Source organism: Peromyscus maniculatus, chromosome 15 (genome assembly GCF_049852395.1).
Source record: "Peromyscus maniculatus bairdii isolate BWxNUB_F1_BW_parent chromosome 15, HU_Pman_BW_mat_3.1, whole genome shotgun sequence".
Classification (NCBI taxonomy): domain Eukaryota; kingdom Metazoa; phylum Chordata; class Mammalia; order Rodentia; family Cricetidae; genus Peromyscus; species Peromyscus maniculatus.
Window position 1 is genome coordinate 27,817,801 of NC_134866.1, and position 16,775 is coordinate 27,834,575.

The window sequence follows — 16,775 nt, forward strand, 5'->3', positions numbered from 1 at the left end:
CATGAGTGGGCACCTCACAGGGCCATTGTGTTCCTAAATAATACTGATTCCTGAAGTTTGGTGGATGTTTCTGGAGCCTGCAGTAAATCGTGCTAGCTGTGATGGGGGTTTACCTCTATGTCTTGGCTCTGAGTATCTCATAAAGTTTAGCTTCCAAAATACTATCTCGCATAGGCTGAAACAAAGTCACCCATTCTTCTTGCTCCTTAGCTTGGAATTCATTATTTAACTAACATGTTTTATTATAACGCTTCTTTACTCTTAAAATTTTCGTACATGTTTACAACGTAATAAGATTATACAAACCCTCATTTTCCTCCTCCAAGTCTCCCTACATTTTCTCCAACATGCCCCCTCCCAACTGCCTGTCTTCTATTTCCTAAAAATAAGAGTAAAATAAAAATCCATGAAGTCCCAATTAGTGCTGCCCATATGTGCATGAGTTGTGGGGCCATTCACCAGAGCATAAGAAACACACCAGTTGGCACACCCTCAAAAAAGAATGGTTCTCCCTCCCTCAAGCAGCTATCATCTGCCAGCAGCTCTTCAGTAAGGCGTGTGGAGCCTGGAGAGCACCTCCCCCCGATATGGAAACATTGATTGGCTTGCTGGTTTGAATAGAAAATGTCCCTTCACAGTCTTGGGCATTTGAATACTTAGTCCCCAGTCAGCGATACTGTTTGGGGGCGCTTGGGTAGTTTCGACTTGTTGAAGAAGTAGAACATGGGGTGGGGGTGGGTTTTGAGAGTTAACATGTCTTGCCTACTTCCAGTTTGCCCTCTCTGTTCTGAGCTTGCCATTCAGGATGTGAGCTCTCAGCTGCCTGTTTCTGCCATCATGCCTGCAGCCTGCTGCCACGCTGTCCCATCACTGTGGACTCTACCCTTTGGAACTGTAAGCCAAAACAAACTCTCCTCCGAGTAGCTTTGGTCATGGCGTCATATCACAACACTAAAGTAACTAATCCAACAGCCTGTAAAGTACCTTGCTATCCCATGAAAGCTAGCCAGCGGGGAGAAAGTTTCCCAATCAGTTAGAGATTGATTTCTCTTTGTCCTGTATTCCAAATATGTGCTGTCTTCAGCCTGTGTTGTTTTGGAGACCTCTGGAGATGCCCTGACCAACAGCTCAGAGGGAGGTATCCTGAGCTTTGAATTGAGATTTTTTTCATTTAATAATCCTTGTCTTCTGGGAGTGAGCTTGTCCATCTATGCAGGGTAATTCTGTTTGAATGCTTGTTTCAAGTTATATTTTGGAATTAGATTACTAACTAGAGGATTTCAACAAAACTTTTATATACATCCTTGGTTTTAGGTAACCTACCTACTACTCCCTTCTCCACCCTGACACCACTCAATACACTCTTCCTTCATATCATATGTATTCAACTATCCCTCTAGTTACTATAGACTAGAGTCTACTATATCCTTTTTAATTGAGTTCTGAGGTAGTAGGCTTCCATATTGCTTCAATATACTCTTCCTTTAAATTAGCTCCTCCCATCCCCCCCATTTCTCTCATACTCCCACAATGCTCCCTGCTTTTGTTTTACTTATAATCTACTATCTTAGCTCACTCAGTGTTGTCCTGTGTTTTCGTAAAGTGCATAGTATGTGTCAGTCAGGGTACTAGGTTTAGAAGTAAGAGATTTATCTGTTGGCTGAGGTTGATGAGTCATGCCCTCCACTCTTCTCTTTTTCAACTCAGCACACCTCTACAGGGAAACCTTTGCTCACAGCTATCCTGCTGCTTGCCATGGAGGCTGGAGATATGAAAGGTAGGAAACCTTTTCCACCAGCAACCCACACATACTCTTCAAGCCAATGTCTCCATTAGTAAAGCTGATATTTTGGTCTGACTAATTATGTGTACTTTCTGTTTGATTGGAGACCTCAGTTGGAAGAGGATGATTAATTCAAACCCTTAGAATATCAGTGTTCCACTTTTTTTTCTTTTAGTTTATTGCTCTGAGTTTAAAGTTGAAATGCCTCAGTCCCTAGGCTAGCCCATGACATCTGGGGCTAGTTCATGATCACAGTTCCCTTCCAATGTCAAGATTTTTTTTTCTTTTAAAAATAATGTTTTTGCTTTTTTTTTTAAAAAAAAAGAATTTCAAACATATGCACAATATATTTTGGTTATATTTATGCCTGACGCCTCCTCCTTAACTCTGCCTAGATCTACTTCCCATTTCTGGACCCTTCCAACCTCCTGTCCCATTGTTTTGCATATAAACCTCTGATTCCAATTATTTGCACTTCCCATATGCTTTCCATCAGTCCAATGTACTTTTAATCCATATGCAGTGTCTTTGTTTCTTTTGAGGTCTTTTTGATCTAGTTTAGCAATCATTTCCTGGGGTTCTAAATTTTAGAGTAAGCTCATTTTTATTTAACTCCATGCCCTGTTACCATTCCAAGGTGATAATTGCTTTAGCACAGGTCCTTTCCAACCTCAGAACAATTGGTACTTTGAGCCAGACAGAAAGGGAGGTAGCCATCCTGTAGAGTACCCAGCAGCACCGTTGGCCTCCACTGATTGGATGATGGTTAGCGTTCCTCTACTCCCACTTGTTAAGACCCAAGACATTCCAGACATTGCCACATGTCTCCTGGGGAACAAAAATCTCTCCTGATTAAGAGTGCAAAATGTGCAAAATGTTCAGGACACAGCTAGAGCAGAATCATGCCTTACTCTTCCTAACAGGACCAGGGTGGGCTTCTTAGATCAGAGACATTTGACCACAAGTTGGAAGGGTAAGAAAGAGTTCCCTGGTGGTCATAGAATAGTTTTAAATGTACAAACAGGGAGGTGTCCATAGCCCTCTGTGATGGGCATTGACCAAACTCATATTTCCTACCACCCTAAGTACATCCTCAAAAATTCTACGGGTCACCTACCCAGTCCAGCTGGCTCCTTTTCAACGATTTTGCTTAGATGATTGGTGATTTCCTTCTCCATAGCAACAAGTTTCACCTTTTCGGACTGAACTTAGCTCTGCACTGTCTTTGAGAAAGGATTAGCTTCCTCGTGCAAATTCCTCTAGAGGTGAATGATTTTCTTTTAAGCATCATGTCTACACTTAGAATATCAAGAGAGGAAGTCATGATATAAGCCGGGGATCTAACTACACCAGATTCAGGTATTGTGAGGTATTTTAGGCATCGGTTCAAATGATCATGTTTTTCTCAGCAGTTGTATGTGATGGTTTGAGTGAAAATGGCCCGCACAGATTCATAGAGAGTGACATTAGTAGCAAGTGTGAACTTTTTGCAGCAGGTGTGACTTTGTGGGAGGAAGTGTGTCACTAGGGATGGGCTTTGAGGTTTCTGATGCTCATGCTAGACTCAGTCTCTCTCTCTTTTCTTCCTGCCTGCTGATCTGGATGTAGAACTCTCAGCTACCTCTTGAGAACCATGTCTGCCTGCCTGCTGCCATGCTTCCCACCATGATCATGGACCAAACCTCTGAAACTGTAAGCCAGCCCCAATTAAATGTTTTCCTTATAAGAGTTGCCATGGTCATGGTGTCTCTTCACAACAATAGAAACCCTAACTAAGTCATTGCACATTGGTGAGAAGAAACTTAAGCTCTACTCACCTGGGGTATATGACTCATTGAGTAATGTACTTGTCTAGGCGTCTGGGAGGAGGGAATCTGGGAGGACTGTGGGAGGGGGAAATTGGTAGCAACTTTTTCAGGTTGCTGAACTCCATGGTAACACTGCGGTGGGTGGTGAAAGTCTCACAGTGTGAGTCAATGAATCACAAGGAAACATCAATGAGTTTGGCTGTTTATTAACACCACCCAAAGACAAGCGGTGATTACTATCTGATTTTAATACAGAGGTACTCATCTGGTACATACAGAGCGGAGGGATCAGCTGGTGAGGCAGCAGAGGAACACAGAGGAAACCATGAGTTAGCCATGTGTGTCATTACCACTGTTTTGGAGGGCAATGATGGGTAGAAAGACTTTTCCCCCCATCACATTATTTTTAGTGACATAGAATAAAAATACTTGAATTAAAAAAACATTTGAATTAGCAATAAGAGTATATCAAATTTATTGGATAGGTTATAGCACCAGGAAGCTCATGACATGTGGCCTTTCCCTGGGAGATCACTGTGGATTGAGCCCCAGACAGGCTGTCCCAGAGCTTCATCTTGAAGTGAGAAAAGAGAAAAGCTAAGACTTGTACTCTCTTTGGTTTGCAATATGTAGCTTTCAGAGAACTTCAGCTAGCTAGAAGGGAAGTTAGGGTCTGAAATAATATAATCCATCCAATTTGTGCTTCAGATTCTTAATGGAGGTTGTTCAAAACAGACTCTCTGAAAGCATTGCAATGGAATGCCAGTGGAGACATGGCTGTCTCAGGAAGGCAGAAGGTGTGTGTGCTCTTGTTTAAGAAAACCTATGACTGAAGTTAGCCCTACACAAGAAAGCAATCATTTGTTACAGGATATGTATGATTCATGACTTGAACAGAGTATTCACTATGAAGTTTCCAGGAATATTGTTCTCTTATGGCGTAATACTGTTTTTGATGTTCAAGAATTAAATAGTCTATAACTTTTTGGAGAAGAGCTAAGTCTACCACTCTGAAAAGCAATGTAAACCCAACATGATGTATTTAAGCACAAGGTCCTATGGTGGACCTCTCTGGCTCATGGTAAATGTATAATCCAGTGTCTCTTGCTGAACTTCTTACTCATACCATCAAGGTGTTACTAAAGGAGGACATGGATGAAATAAATCAAGGCCTCATATTTGATCCTGTGAAGACACTCAGTCATCCTGATATTCAAGGTTTTTCTAGCATTTCAAGCACCAAGGATCTATGGTGTTCCAATAACCCACAGCCAAGCAGCTAACTGATGACTCCTACAGCAAACACAAATGGCACACGCCATAGAACAGTCTCACTATGATAGAGGAAAGGGATGTCCATGATGTGTGATCGGAGGTCTATTTCTTGTGTTTGAGGAACTGGAGAAAAATCTAGAATAGAGCACCTGGCCAGACCCTCTCCACAGGCTTTTTATGTTCTCCACCACATGGGCAACAAATGACATGGTTTATTTATTTATTTTTGCATTGGGAAATCTGGCCTAGTTTAGTTTGTTGAGGTCAGTAGGAATCCAGGTTTGTTCCTGAGTTATCTAAGCCTGGTCACACCCAGGACTCTGATGTCATGTACTTTTACCCTGTGCTAGAACAGTACCAGATTAAGCTGAATTCACATGGCTTACTAAATTAATCCCTTGGAAAGCCTAGACTACTAGTCTTTGCAATTTTTTTTTTCATTAGAAAAAGTCAGATTCTCCTCTGCTTCTCCATTCCTCCCACTCCCAAAATAATGTAAGTATTTCTCTGAAATTGCTGTTTCACCAGAGTTTGTCATTGACCAGCAATGTTTATATATAAAGATAGAATACAAGAAAGTATGCTTAACTACACATAAATTCCCTGGCTTCAGCAAATATGTACTTTCTCCTGTTTCTGGTACACCTTGAATCTTATCCAAAGCCCAGTGTTTTGTTTTCCACAGGAACTGATCAGAATAATGCACACTAGTGGCTTGATAAAGAGTTTAGAAGTACTGGGCGGTGGAAGTGCATGCCTTTAATCCCAACATTCAGGAGGCAGAGGATCTCTATGAGCTGGAGGCCAGCCTGTCTATAGAGTGAGTTCCAGGACAGCCAGGGCTAAGCAGAGAAATTCTGTCTCAAAAAGCAAAAAAAAGAAAAAAAGAATTTAAAAGTACATAATATATAATGTTGTGTTCATGGTCTCAGAGCAAATGAAACTGGCATTGGCCAGCAACACCATCTCACACAAAGCCGAAGATGTCCATCTGGAAGTTCTTGTTTGCTTAGCCATTCATATGACTACCAGCTAACGTTTCTGTTAGCTCTGCCAACATCTGGGTATTAGCACCAGGTTCAATAGCACCATTCTGCTGAACAGACAGGTAACTACAGGGAGTGGTGGGGTACTGTATTCCAGAGTGAAGATGATGTATATTGGTGCACAAGCCTACAACTATGCAGTTCATCACAGGCAAGCACACACTGCCTCCTCTCAAGAGCTCGTTCTGAGGTCTCTCTCTGTGGCTTACATCTCTCCACACACCCATTCTTTCTGTCTAGCTTCAGTTCACAGGCTTGCCCGGAGATTTGCTCTGAGTCTGTGATCACAGCCTACTCTGCCTTCAGTCAGAGGCAATGTCTGGAATAAGCATTCTAACTTTCATTTCAGTGATCTGGATCCTCTTGACTTGCCTGGTCTCCACAAGGTAAACTAGCCTTTGTTTTTGATCTGTGTGTACAAATACATGCACGCACGTGTGTCGCTAGAGATCAAACCTATAGCCTTGCACGTGCTAAATATGCATTCTGCCCTAGTTGTCTCTCTAGAGGCAAAAGACTTCTAAAAGTCACTAGTGGGTACACTAAATAGATCATCTCTCCCAGTTCTTAGAATTTTTCCCCCTCCTAACTAAAGTATACATTTCTACTAAATTCTTAGACAGTACAATTTACCTGATTCTAATTTTGAAGTGGTTTGACCTTTATCACTTCACCTTTTCTCTCAGGAGAGAGAGGGTGAGCTGAGAGCCAGCACCCAGTTATAGTAGTTTTATATCCTTCTCGGCTGAAGATGATGGTGGGACCTGAGGCCCTGACCCAGATAGAGGCAGGACAGGAGAGAGAATGGCAGACAGGGACATTCATCTGTTCTGTGAAGGAACTGACAATGCCAAAAAAATTCACAGAACAAAGGCCACATTTTCTTTCTTCTGTGAGCAAGAGGTTGATTTGTGCTCATTTGTATTTTTAGTAGAAACTGAACTGAAGTCAGAGATGACTTCTGGATCAATGGTCTAATCCCCTTGGGCTGCATTGATGTCTGTGTGTCCTTAATCTCGAATCTCCCTGGTCTGTCCCAAGATTTTAGACTTCCAGTTGTGAAGTCCTGCAGGGCTGGAGGGTAGACTGAGGGTCAGCTAGCATTCTCTCCCCATCCTTATTGACTACTGAATAAATGTTCCTAAAAGCTGCCCCAGTGGCTACCCAAGGAAGCCAAGGAGGATATATTCTTGAAGACAAATTAAAAAGATTATCTGTTCCCTGGGTAAGTGTGGCTGTTTCTTGATTTTCTTGAGGTAGTTTGGAAAAAAAGCTGTTCTCTATTTTTATCTTTAAAGGGGAAAAGACATCTTTTTTCACAGACTTGCCTAATCTGGTACTTTCCCCAGGCTCTCATCTCAGCTGCTTCAGAATTCTCTCAAATACTTACTTTGTCTTCCTATCAGGGAGCAACTAGCACCAAGCTTCCTATAAGGAACATTTTGTGGCTAGACAAACACATTGCATTTTGTTTTGTTGTGACCTATAGTTGAACCTAGCATGTGTAAAGTGAAATAGTAACGAAGTGGCCTTCTGGACCATGTTCTTGAGCAGCAGGCTGTGGAGGTTGATGACGATGGCTTCTTTCTGAACCTAGAGGGTGCCATGATTTTGGAGCAGCTGCTGTTTTCTTTGCCTCTGAGTGTGGATGCTCTGCGTCTGCGGACATGAGTGGCAGCACTGTGCTCTCACTGAGGGCACAGAGCATTTCTTCATGGATTTTAGCGTCTCGCAGAAGCTGGTTGAAAGCCTGTCCTTGGTGCACGTTAAATCTGTGGGAGAAGAAAACAATAAGAAATAAATGGACGGCGCCAATTCACACAGAGACCCTCCCCTGGTCATCACATGGAGAATGAGAGGCTGTAAAGCACTCAGCCCTAAACAGGTCATACATCTAACACCCCTCCGTACAAGGCTCGGGGATATGTGAGGAAGAGGAGGGAGAAAGATTGTAGGAGGCAGAGGTGATGGAAAACACGAAGTATAATTACACATTTGAGTTCGTGGCACTGTAACAGCATATACAAGACCTGTGGAAGCTTAAGCCAGAAAAACAAAAACAAAAACAAGACCCAGACTAGAGACAGGAAATGGACATGAACTCTCACTGCCAGTCAAGGAGCTATTGACCTTGATAGCTGCCAGGGAGTCAGTTTTCATTAACAATGTGAGCCCTCATCGTTTAGCCATATGATAGGGCAGATTCCCCCACCCAAGACTAGACAAACAGCTGGCCGCTGAAGCTTTCATCAAGGGTAAAGTTAAATTCCAGGGCAATTTGTGGGCAATCTGATAGCCAGAAGGAAAATGCCTGCAGGTGCAGCTTTGGGGGCGGGGGCATGTTCTCTGGGTAGCTCTGAGCCCAGACGACCTCTAAAGTTCTAGATGAGGCCCGGTGACATTCCCAGTAACCCCTGCTCTGCCCTTTCAGTACACCAAACTAGAAAGCAAAACTGGTCTCTTTTCTCAGTGAAAGGAACCCAGAGTGTGTGTGTGTCTCTCAGCTCTGCAGAGAGACCCCCAAGTTTTAGCTTTTGCTGAGCTAACAGTGACAGATGGACAACACAAATCAGACTCAACAGAGAAGAAGAAAAAAGAAGGCTCAGATCTGGGGTGGGAAGGGGTGGGAGTGTGGAGAAGCTGATGCAGGAGGAGCTGGGGGAGAGAGGGTAAAAATGTTCAAAATACATTATATGAAATTCTCAAAGAATTAGAAAAAATGTCGTTTTAAGACAGCCAAAGACTATCCTTTGTAGGTGAAAAAGCACAACTTCTATTAATGTAATACTTTCTGTATCTACCAAGAAAGGACCATAGCAATTCAGAATAGTAGGTAGTCAATGAACTACCAAGTATCAGACATTGTAGAGCGTTTGTGTTAAACTGACGTCATTCCTGTATGGTCAAGTTAGGCATTTCCATTGTGCCATGGCTGCCTGGTGGGCAAAGGATACACACTCACTCTTTGCTTTTGGGTCAACTCTAGACTTGCTTAGAGATGTCAGTAAATAAATTCCTAGAGGGCCACTGGGTATATGAGTCTGTCCTGGCAAGAATCTTGTTCCCATAGCTACCAGACAAAGGGGCTGAGAGACACTGAAGCAGGCCTATATACAGTCTACACTTGCAGCCAGGAGGACCCAGAGCCTGTCTAAATCAACAGGGCATCGAATGACCTATTGATATTGAGAGAAAAGAAAGACTGTCGTAAACTGTGAGGACAGAGATGTTCTCCATGCGGCATTGTCAGGGCAACCGTTGCAAACAGCGTTTTACACACTTTCCTTCTTTTCATCTACATCAACTAAACATTCTCCCCATTTCACAAGTGAGAAAAATAGTCTATAGCAGCTAAGAACTTGTAAGGTGTCATCTAACTGGATAAGTGGCATGGCCAGGTCTGCAGCAGGCAGTGTTGACTTTAGAACTCATTATCACACTGTTTAGAGCACCCAGCAACCAGTCAGCTACTCTCCATGTCTCCTGAGCACTGCTCAGTAGAGAGGGATATGGATACAGAGTGTCTTCTCTACCACCTAAAACTATATAGATGAAGACATGAGACATGAACAAATACTGCCTTCCACTGTCCTTACAGAACTATTACCCGAATTCTAATTCTTGTTCCTGAGCTTCAGATAAGGACTTAATTTTCTTTGTCTTGCTTTTCTCACATGCTCAGAAAAATTAGAATAGATTATACAAAGGCCATACATACATACAATTCTGTTGTGTCTCTCCTTTTCTTTAGACAAGGTTTACTGGCCTTGAACTTGTAATCAGCTTCCCAGTGCTAGGATTATAGCACGTGCCCCCGATCACAGCTTTCACACACACACACACACACACACACACACACACACACACACACACACACACACACTTACTTCTCCAAGTGATTTTCCAAACACATTGGCCCACATTCTACAGTACAGTACTAGTTCTAAAAAAAATAAATAAATAAAAAATAAATAAATTAAAAAAAGGAGTTCACTTCTAGAAATTCAGTGAGGTCCATTTTTTTTTTCTTTGAGAAAGTGAAATTATTTCAGACTTTGCTTGAGTGCTCTGGTAGCCCTGGACACCTCTTTTCTTTTTTCTTTCCAAGGAACTCTAATATGTCAATAGTCTTGGAGAAAAATGTTTCCACTAACAGCTAGTGCATTGTCCCGTGTAAACAGAAGAGTCAGCAACTAGAAATTAGTAATGTCTTCTTGACTCTGAATCTGTACTTTTCACTGCTGTGTTTTTCACCTTCAGATTACAGAGGCATACATACTTTTTATTTCCTTAGAAATTATTTGCTGACTGTGCCCTGTGTTTATTTGGAAAAAAATTCTACCAGCTTTGTGAATCCTGGTTTTTGTAAAATATAACAAAATAAAGATAATAAGATAAAATAAAAACTATCACATCAAAGTTTGACAGGAAAAACCAACAGAAGGAAAAAAGCCCAACAGAAGACACAAGACTCAGAGACCCACTTGTTCACACACTCAGGAATCCCATAAAAACACTACACTGGAAACCATACTAAGTACACTGAGGACTCGTGCTGGTGTATAGTATATGTGCTGGTGCAGACCTGTGCAGGCCCAGGGCATATTGCCTCAGTTTCTGTGAATTCATATGAGCTTTGCACATGTTGATTTAGAGGACCTCGTTGAGAATCCTGTTTTATTTGAAGCGCACTTAGGAATAAGGAGCATATAATGATCTTGGACCCCCAAATCTGTCTTTATTCTTGAATCTTTTCTTCCTCAGTCCCCTGATTTAAGCATATTACTAAAAATCTGTCTCTCCTAAAACACATAAAAGAATTTGTTTGCATTTTCTAAAGTTCCAGTAAGGGAGCCCATGACTGGTTTGAGCATCAGTACTGTATGATATCCCTTCTAGCATCTTCCATGTGCTCACCAGTGTCGCAGGCATTTTCCACTGGGGCTGGACAGTACATCTGTGGGCTGCTGCTTTATAACAAGTCATGTTTCTGTTTCTGGAACAGAGTCCAGCATGAAAGCCCAGATGCCACATGGCTTCCCGAACTTATTAGCATCTAAAGTCCTCACAGGATGTAAGTGGAAAAAGTACATGTTGGGGAGCTCTTTGCTACACATTCTTTCCCATAAGAGTTCTCTGGAGTTGCTATGATCAATGGAGAAGACACAGGAAATGGGGAGGCTTGGCATGCAGCCTAGCTTTCCACAAAGCTTCTTTGGGCCCTGCTGGTTCACACAGATCCTTCTCAGCTCAGTCTCCAAACCTGTGTCACTACTGTGTTACTTGCTGAACTGAATGGTGTGTGGGCCTTTTCTACTGAAGGCTAGTATGGCATTAGTGAGGAGGTGTCTGTGGTGATCTGAAGAGTCTCTAGAAGCCCCTCCCCCTCCCCATTAAGTCCGCAGTTTAAGTGCCCACTAGTTTTTCCATGTCCACTTTGGCATGTCTGTTCAGTTTAAGAACCTGCTCCACAACAGGGAAACTGTGCGTGGTACTGGAAACCTCACTAACTACTCAGTGCTAGTGAAATCATGGCTATTAGAGGAAAATCTACAATGCCTAATTACTAAACCAGCAGAACCCCTGACAAGACAAGCTATAAACATTTGTCCTTATACACATAATAAGTGTAGTCTTCATCCCTAGTCAAAGAAACTGCTCTTTGCAACAGAGAGAGACCTTTACAGAAAACCACGACCAATCAAAATGCAGAATTGTGGAGCCCAGTCCCATTGGATGTGTCTACAAAACGCTCACATACCTAAGGCTCAGGGAACATTTTGGAAGAGGGAGAAGATCGGGGAGTTTGCTGTGAGATTTATGTCTTCTAGTAATATCAGGAGCTACACCCATAGAGTCTCATCATTGCTACCCAAACATGGGATGAACGAGGATGACAGCAATGATCTTCCTTTTTGAAACCTGAAGGCTCCAAAGAAACTAAGTAAGTAACCCAGTCTCCTGTAGCTGGGATATGATGTCATCTCAGTGCTTCTAAAGCTTCGCCCTCAGGGGAATGAGTCTCTTGTGCTGATTATTCAGAATTGGGGGAGGAACTTACATGGACAAGTGTCCCATGCCCAGAACAGTTTAATTTGCTCAAAATGGGGAGCCCACCTGTCAGATTATGTTAATATCTAATGACTAAAGAGGTTTACTCAAGCCTTATAATGTTGCCTGATCTCAAGATCCCAGGCTCTCAGAGTCCTGCAAATATACCCACTTCTGGAGTCCTGTTGTTCCAGAGAGGAGATCCAGAAGCAACAAGAGAGGATGCAAAGGGCCTGTGTTGGTGGTTGGTACCTGGCCTATGTCCAGCAAGTGATTTAGATGGTGACAGTGAACCCCACTTCACGGCAGGGCATAATCACACCAGTTCTCTTCAGTATTGTAAAACAGTGAAGGCTTCTGTTCATCAGCCAACTGGATCCCAGCACCGAAGTGCACACAATGCTTGTAATTAGGGGCAGCTTGGAGAGCCGGTCTTGGTTCTCCTCTGTCTATTCAATAGCATCCTTGGACATTTAAAAGGACAATCATCTGCCTGTTCTCCTACAGGCAGCTGGGTCTAAGTTGATGAAATTGTATTTTTTCCCATGAAAGAAAATTTCAATGTTGCTGACAGTTTCCATAAGACAGAGCTCCCTGATGCCAGGGCAACTTACTCACAGCATTTAGCACTGGCAAGAAGCATCTTCTGAACAACAATGCTGTGGAATGAGTGAATAAACAAATCCTAGTTAACCGGAAAATTCAGCAGAAAATTTACAGACTCAAATGTTTATTTGCTGTATTACTACTTAATCTTTCCTACTCCTCATCACTCAAATTGAACAGTAAGAACAAAGCTTACAATGAAACCCTGGGATGTGGCCAGAAATATAGTTGTGGGGTATTTGCCTAGTATATAGAAAGCCCTCAGTTTATTCCCAGCACTAAAAAAAAAAAAAAAAAAAGAACAAGAAAACAACAATATAATAATTTTGCTTAAAAAAAAAAAACAGCCTCCAAACCCTACCTGTTTGTAAAAGGTTTTATAATCTAACATAGTCGTTCTAATTTAGATTTAAGTTATTAAAATTCCAATGGATGAGTGTAGCTTCTGGTATGTCTAGGAGATACAGAATCTCATAGCGAACCCCCTGTTCCTCTGGCTGTTGCAATATTCTGACTCTTCTCCCACAATGAACAGGGAAAGCAAAGGTGGACTCAACCCTGCACAAAGAACTGTAGGCAACCAAGGAATGCTGAGAGCAGGAGACAAAGTCTTCCCCAGGGAAGAGCATGCCAGTTGGTTATCCAATACCAAGTGGTCAGCCATGAAAACATATACATGAAAGTGACATTACACAGACTGAGCAGGTTATATTTATATATTTAGGAATATACACATGCACACGCGCGCGCACACACACACACACACAGATGCGTAACAATTAAAGAAAGAAAAAGGTTGTGAATTTGAAAGAGCAAGGGGGTATACTTTGAAGGGTTTAGAGATAGGAAAGGGAAGGGGGAAACTACAAAATTATATTAATCTCAAAGAAACTTGAAGTTCATATGGTACCTAAAAGAAGTAGAATGGCCTATAGGAAAGCAATGTATCTTGTGTGAACTCATACTAGATCTTACATGATGGATATGGGAATATTTATTGCAATGCCTATCTGGCAAGAATCTTGGCATTGCAAATGAATGGAAACACATGAACTATGAACCAAAGGCTGAGGGGCCTCCAGCTGGATCAGGCCCTCTGAATAGGTGAGACAGTTGATTGGCTTGATCAGTTTGGGAGGCAGCTAGGCAGTGGGACCAAGTCCTGTGCTCATTGCATGAGTTGGCTGTTTGAAACCTGGAGCTTATGCAGGGACACTTGGCTCAGTCTGGGAGGAAGGGACTGGACCTGCCTGGACTGAGTCTACCAGGTTGATCACAGTCCTCGGGGGAGGACTTGTCCTGGAGGAGGTGGGAATGGGGGGTAGGCTGGGGGTTAGGGGAGAGGGTGGGAGGGGGGAGAATAGGGGAACCCATGGCTGATATGTAGAACTGAATGGTATTGTAAAATAAAATATATATATATATATTAAAAAAAAAAAGAATCTTGGCATTGAAGAATTTGGTTTCAAAGCTTCTTGGTATATATGGGGTCAGGATAGGTGGTTGGCTCCTTAAGTCAAAGAATTTCTTGCAACTGTTCTTGCCTGCTGCCTCTTTATGAGTAGGCATGAAGCTAGTAATTGACTTTTGTTGTCCTGATAATTATTGGTGAGCGCAATTCATTGTTATTTACATCAGCTGCCAGCTAACTGTTAGTCACAATCTAGTCAGTGTGAGATTTCAAGATGGAAAATATAATGTTTATGTTTAGTTCGGTTTTGGCTATTGAATATTTTATTGTCTAGCAATAGGACAAGTTAATCTACATATAGTTAATGATAACCCCTAATAATAGGCATGATCGAAGTAGACCAGACGGTTGCTCCCATTTTATAAAAACCACATCTTAGGAGGGGTTCAACAGTGTCAACATTTTAAAAGCATGGTTTAACAGAAAGTGATAGGATGAAATCAAAAGAAGATCCCCAAATTGGCTCCCTAATCTATGACAGAATGCCCTTCAAATTCTAATGGGCACCTGGCTCATCCATGGAATGTTTCACAGCACACGGTCTGATTCAGTAGGTTTGGGATGAAGTCTGAGATCCACTATTGTAGCAAACTTCTGGCAGACACCAATGCAGCTTGTCCAGGCACCATACTTTGAGGACTAAGAGTCTGGCAGCTCTGGAACTGAATCCTCACTGGTTTCTTTTCATATTTCCAGGGAGGACAATGGAAGCCACCCTCGGGTGCAAAAATCAGAAAGAAGCTACAGGTGATAATTATATTTCTAGTATTTATCCCTCAGGACATTGGGATCAGGATTTCCACCCCAGATTTGATTTCTCCTGGCCTCCACACCTACACAGTAAACAAAGCACAGGCCACTCCCACCCAAGGGATTCACACAGCCCTTAACAAACATGTCCTAGCCTAAACTAATGACTTTCAGCCATTCCCAACCCCACCCTGGCGCAGTAGCTCCGTCGTCTCTGTCACCCAGCTAAGAAATGCAGAAACTGGCTTTTCTCTCCTTCTTGCCACAAACTCTTGAGAATAGCACCTTGATCTCTTATTTCTTTCTGTCTGCACTTCTCTTGTTCATTCCCATGTGCCCTTTACACGAATAAACTGCAGACTCCTAATTGGAATATCTCTGTCTCTCTCTCTCTCTCTCTCTCTCTCTCTCTCTCTCTCTCTCTCTCTCTCTCTCTCTTTTCCTTCCTTTAACTAAAAAAAAGTTGAGTTTTTTAATTACAACTTTTCTCCCTTCCTTTTCTTCCCTCTAAAACCACCTTATACCTCTCCTTTCTCTCTTTCAAACTCATGGGATTTTCTGTTGGATTGTTATTACATATATACATAATATACATATATATATATACACATATATGTGCATATATATAAATACAGATACATTCCTAAACATAGCCTGCTCAGTCTGTATAATGTTGTTTGAAATGTCTGTTTTCCTGACTGACCACCTGAATTTGGATAACCAATCAGTGCGCTCTTCCCTGGAGAAGACTATTTCTCCCACTCCCAGCATTTCTCGGGTGCCTGGAGTTCTCTGTACATGTTTGAGGCTTCGTGGGATTTTCCCATCAACGTTGGCAAACACCTAAGGCTCTGGGAACATTGTAGAAGACGGGCAGAATGATTGTGAAAACCAGACCAGGGAGTTTGCTGTAAGACTGTGTGTTCTTGTAATGTCAGAAGCTGACACATAAAGCCTCACCAACATGACTTCTTAAACTTGAGCTGAACAAGGATGACACTGTTGGACATGCCAGAAACAACTTATTTCCTTTACTCCCCTCCTTTGGATACTTCAACAGCTCTTTTTTGCCTCGGGGAGGAAGAGGTTCAAATCTACCAGCGTGCTCCACATACTCTTTATTACTGGAGCTTGAGCCTGCCTCTCAAGCTCTGTCATTTCCTAGCTTTCCTTGAGTTAGAGTCATCTGGCTCTTGTCCCAAGTATTCCAGAATTTGACACTTCCCCAGACTCTCCCAAATGAGGTTAGATCCAAACTCTCATGTGTGCACAGCAAGGGCTCCTGCTAACGGAGCATCTCTCCAGGCCCTCTCCAGGTCTTTAACTTAAAGATTCTATAACCAATAGAGTGGAGGATATCAATAAAATGGACATGAAGCTTGTGTTTGAATCTACTCATTTGTAGATAAAGACATTTCAGTCCATTGGCATAAAGTAACTTGTCGGAAGGAAGTAACAGCTGTTTCAGGATAAAGAACTTGTCTTCTGAGACAGGGTCCCATTATCTAGCTTGGGCTGGCCTTTAGGTCCTCCTACCCCTGACAGCTGGATTTCTGGTGTATGTTGCCATGCCTGATTAAGCATTTGTCTTTTATAAGAACGTATTTATTATTTTGACGTCTATGTGTGTGTGTGTACCTGCTTGAGTTTATGTGCCTCATGTACATGTAGGAGCCTGTGGAAGCCAGACAAGCACATTGGATCCCCTGAAACTAGAGTTACAGGTAGCTGTGAGCCCCCAATGTGGGTGCTGGAAACCAAACCTGGGTCCTCTGCAAGAGCAGCCAGTGCTCTGAACTGCTGAGCTGTCTCTCCCAGCTCAGCATTTGCCTTTTAAAGGACGTTTCATACATGTTTAAAATCTTCACAAGAAGTCTGTAAGGTTTGAGTTGTTTTCTCTATACCCCCAAAGAACACACAACTCAGAGTTAAATGACTTCGTAAAGTTGTGTAGGTGGAAAGTTCCCTCTCCGGAATGGAAAACT

General features: G+C 42.3%; 1 protein-coding gene and 1 long non-coding RNA gene across 2 annotated transcripts in view; one reads left to right on the forward strand and one right to left on the reverse strand.

Moving 5' to 3' along the window:
* The first annotated feature begins 897 nt into the window (after positions 1-897).
* Positions 898-3,643, forward strand: LOC121822810 (uncharacterized). Its single transcript, XR_006064061.2, has 3 exons — positions 898-1,217; positions 1,708-1,777; positions 3,392-3,643. It is a non-coding gene; the product is annotated as an uncharacterized LOC121822810 (long non-coding RNA).
* Positions 3,644-3,781: 138 nt separating this feature from the next.
* The window catches only part of Adamts12 (ADAM metallopeptidase with thrombospondin type 1 motif 12), a 262,599-nt gene continuing 249,605 nt past the window's right edge, over positions 3,782-16,775 (reverse strand). Inside the window, exon 24 of the mRNA XM_042261410.2 lies at positions 3,782-7,684. Within this exon, the coding sequence (XP_042117344.2) occupies positions 7,506-7,684 (179 nt within the window). The 3' untranslated portion in view covers positions 3,782-7,505. The remainder of the gene's footprint in view (positions 7,685-16,775) is intronic.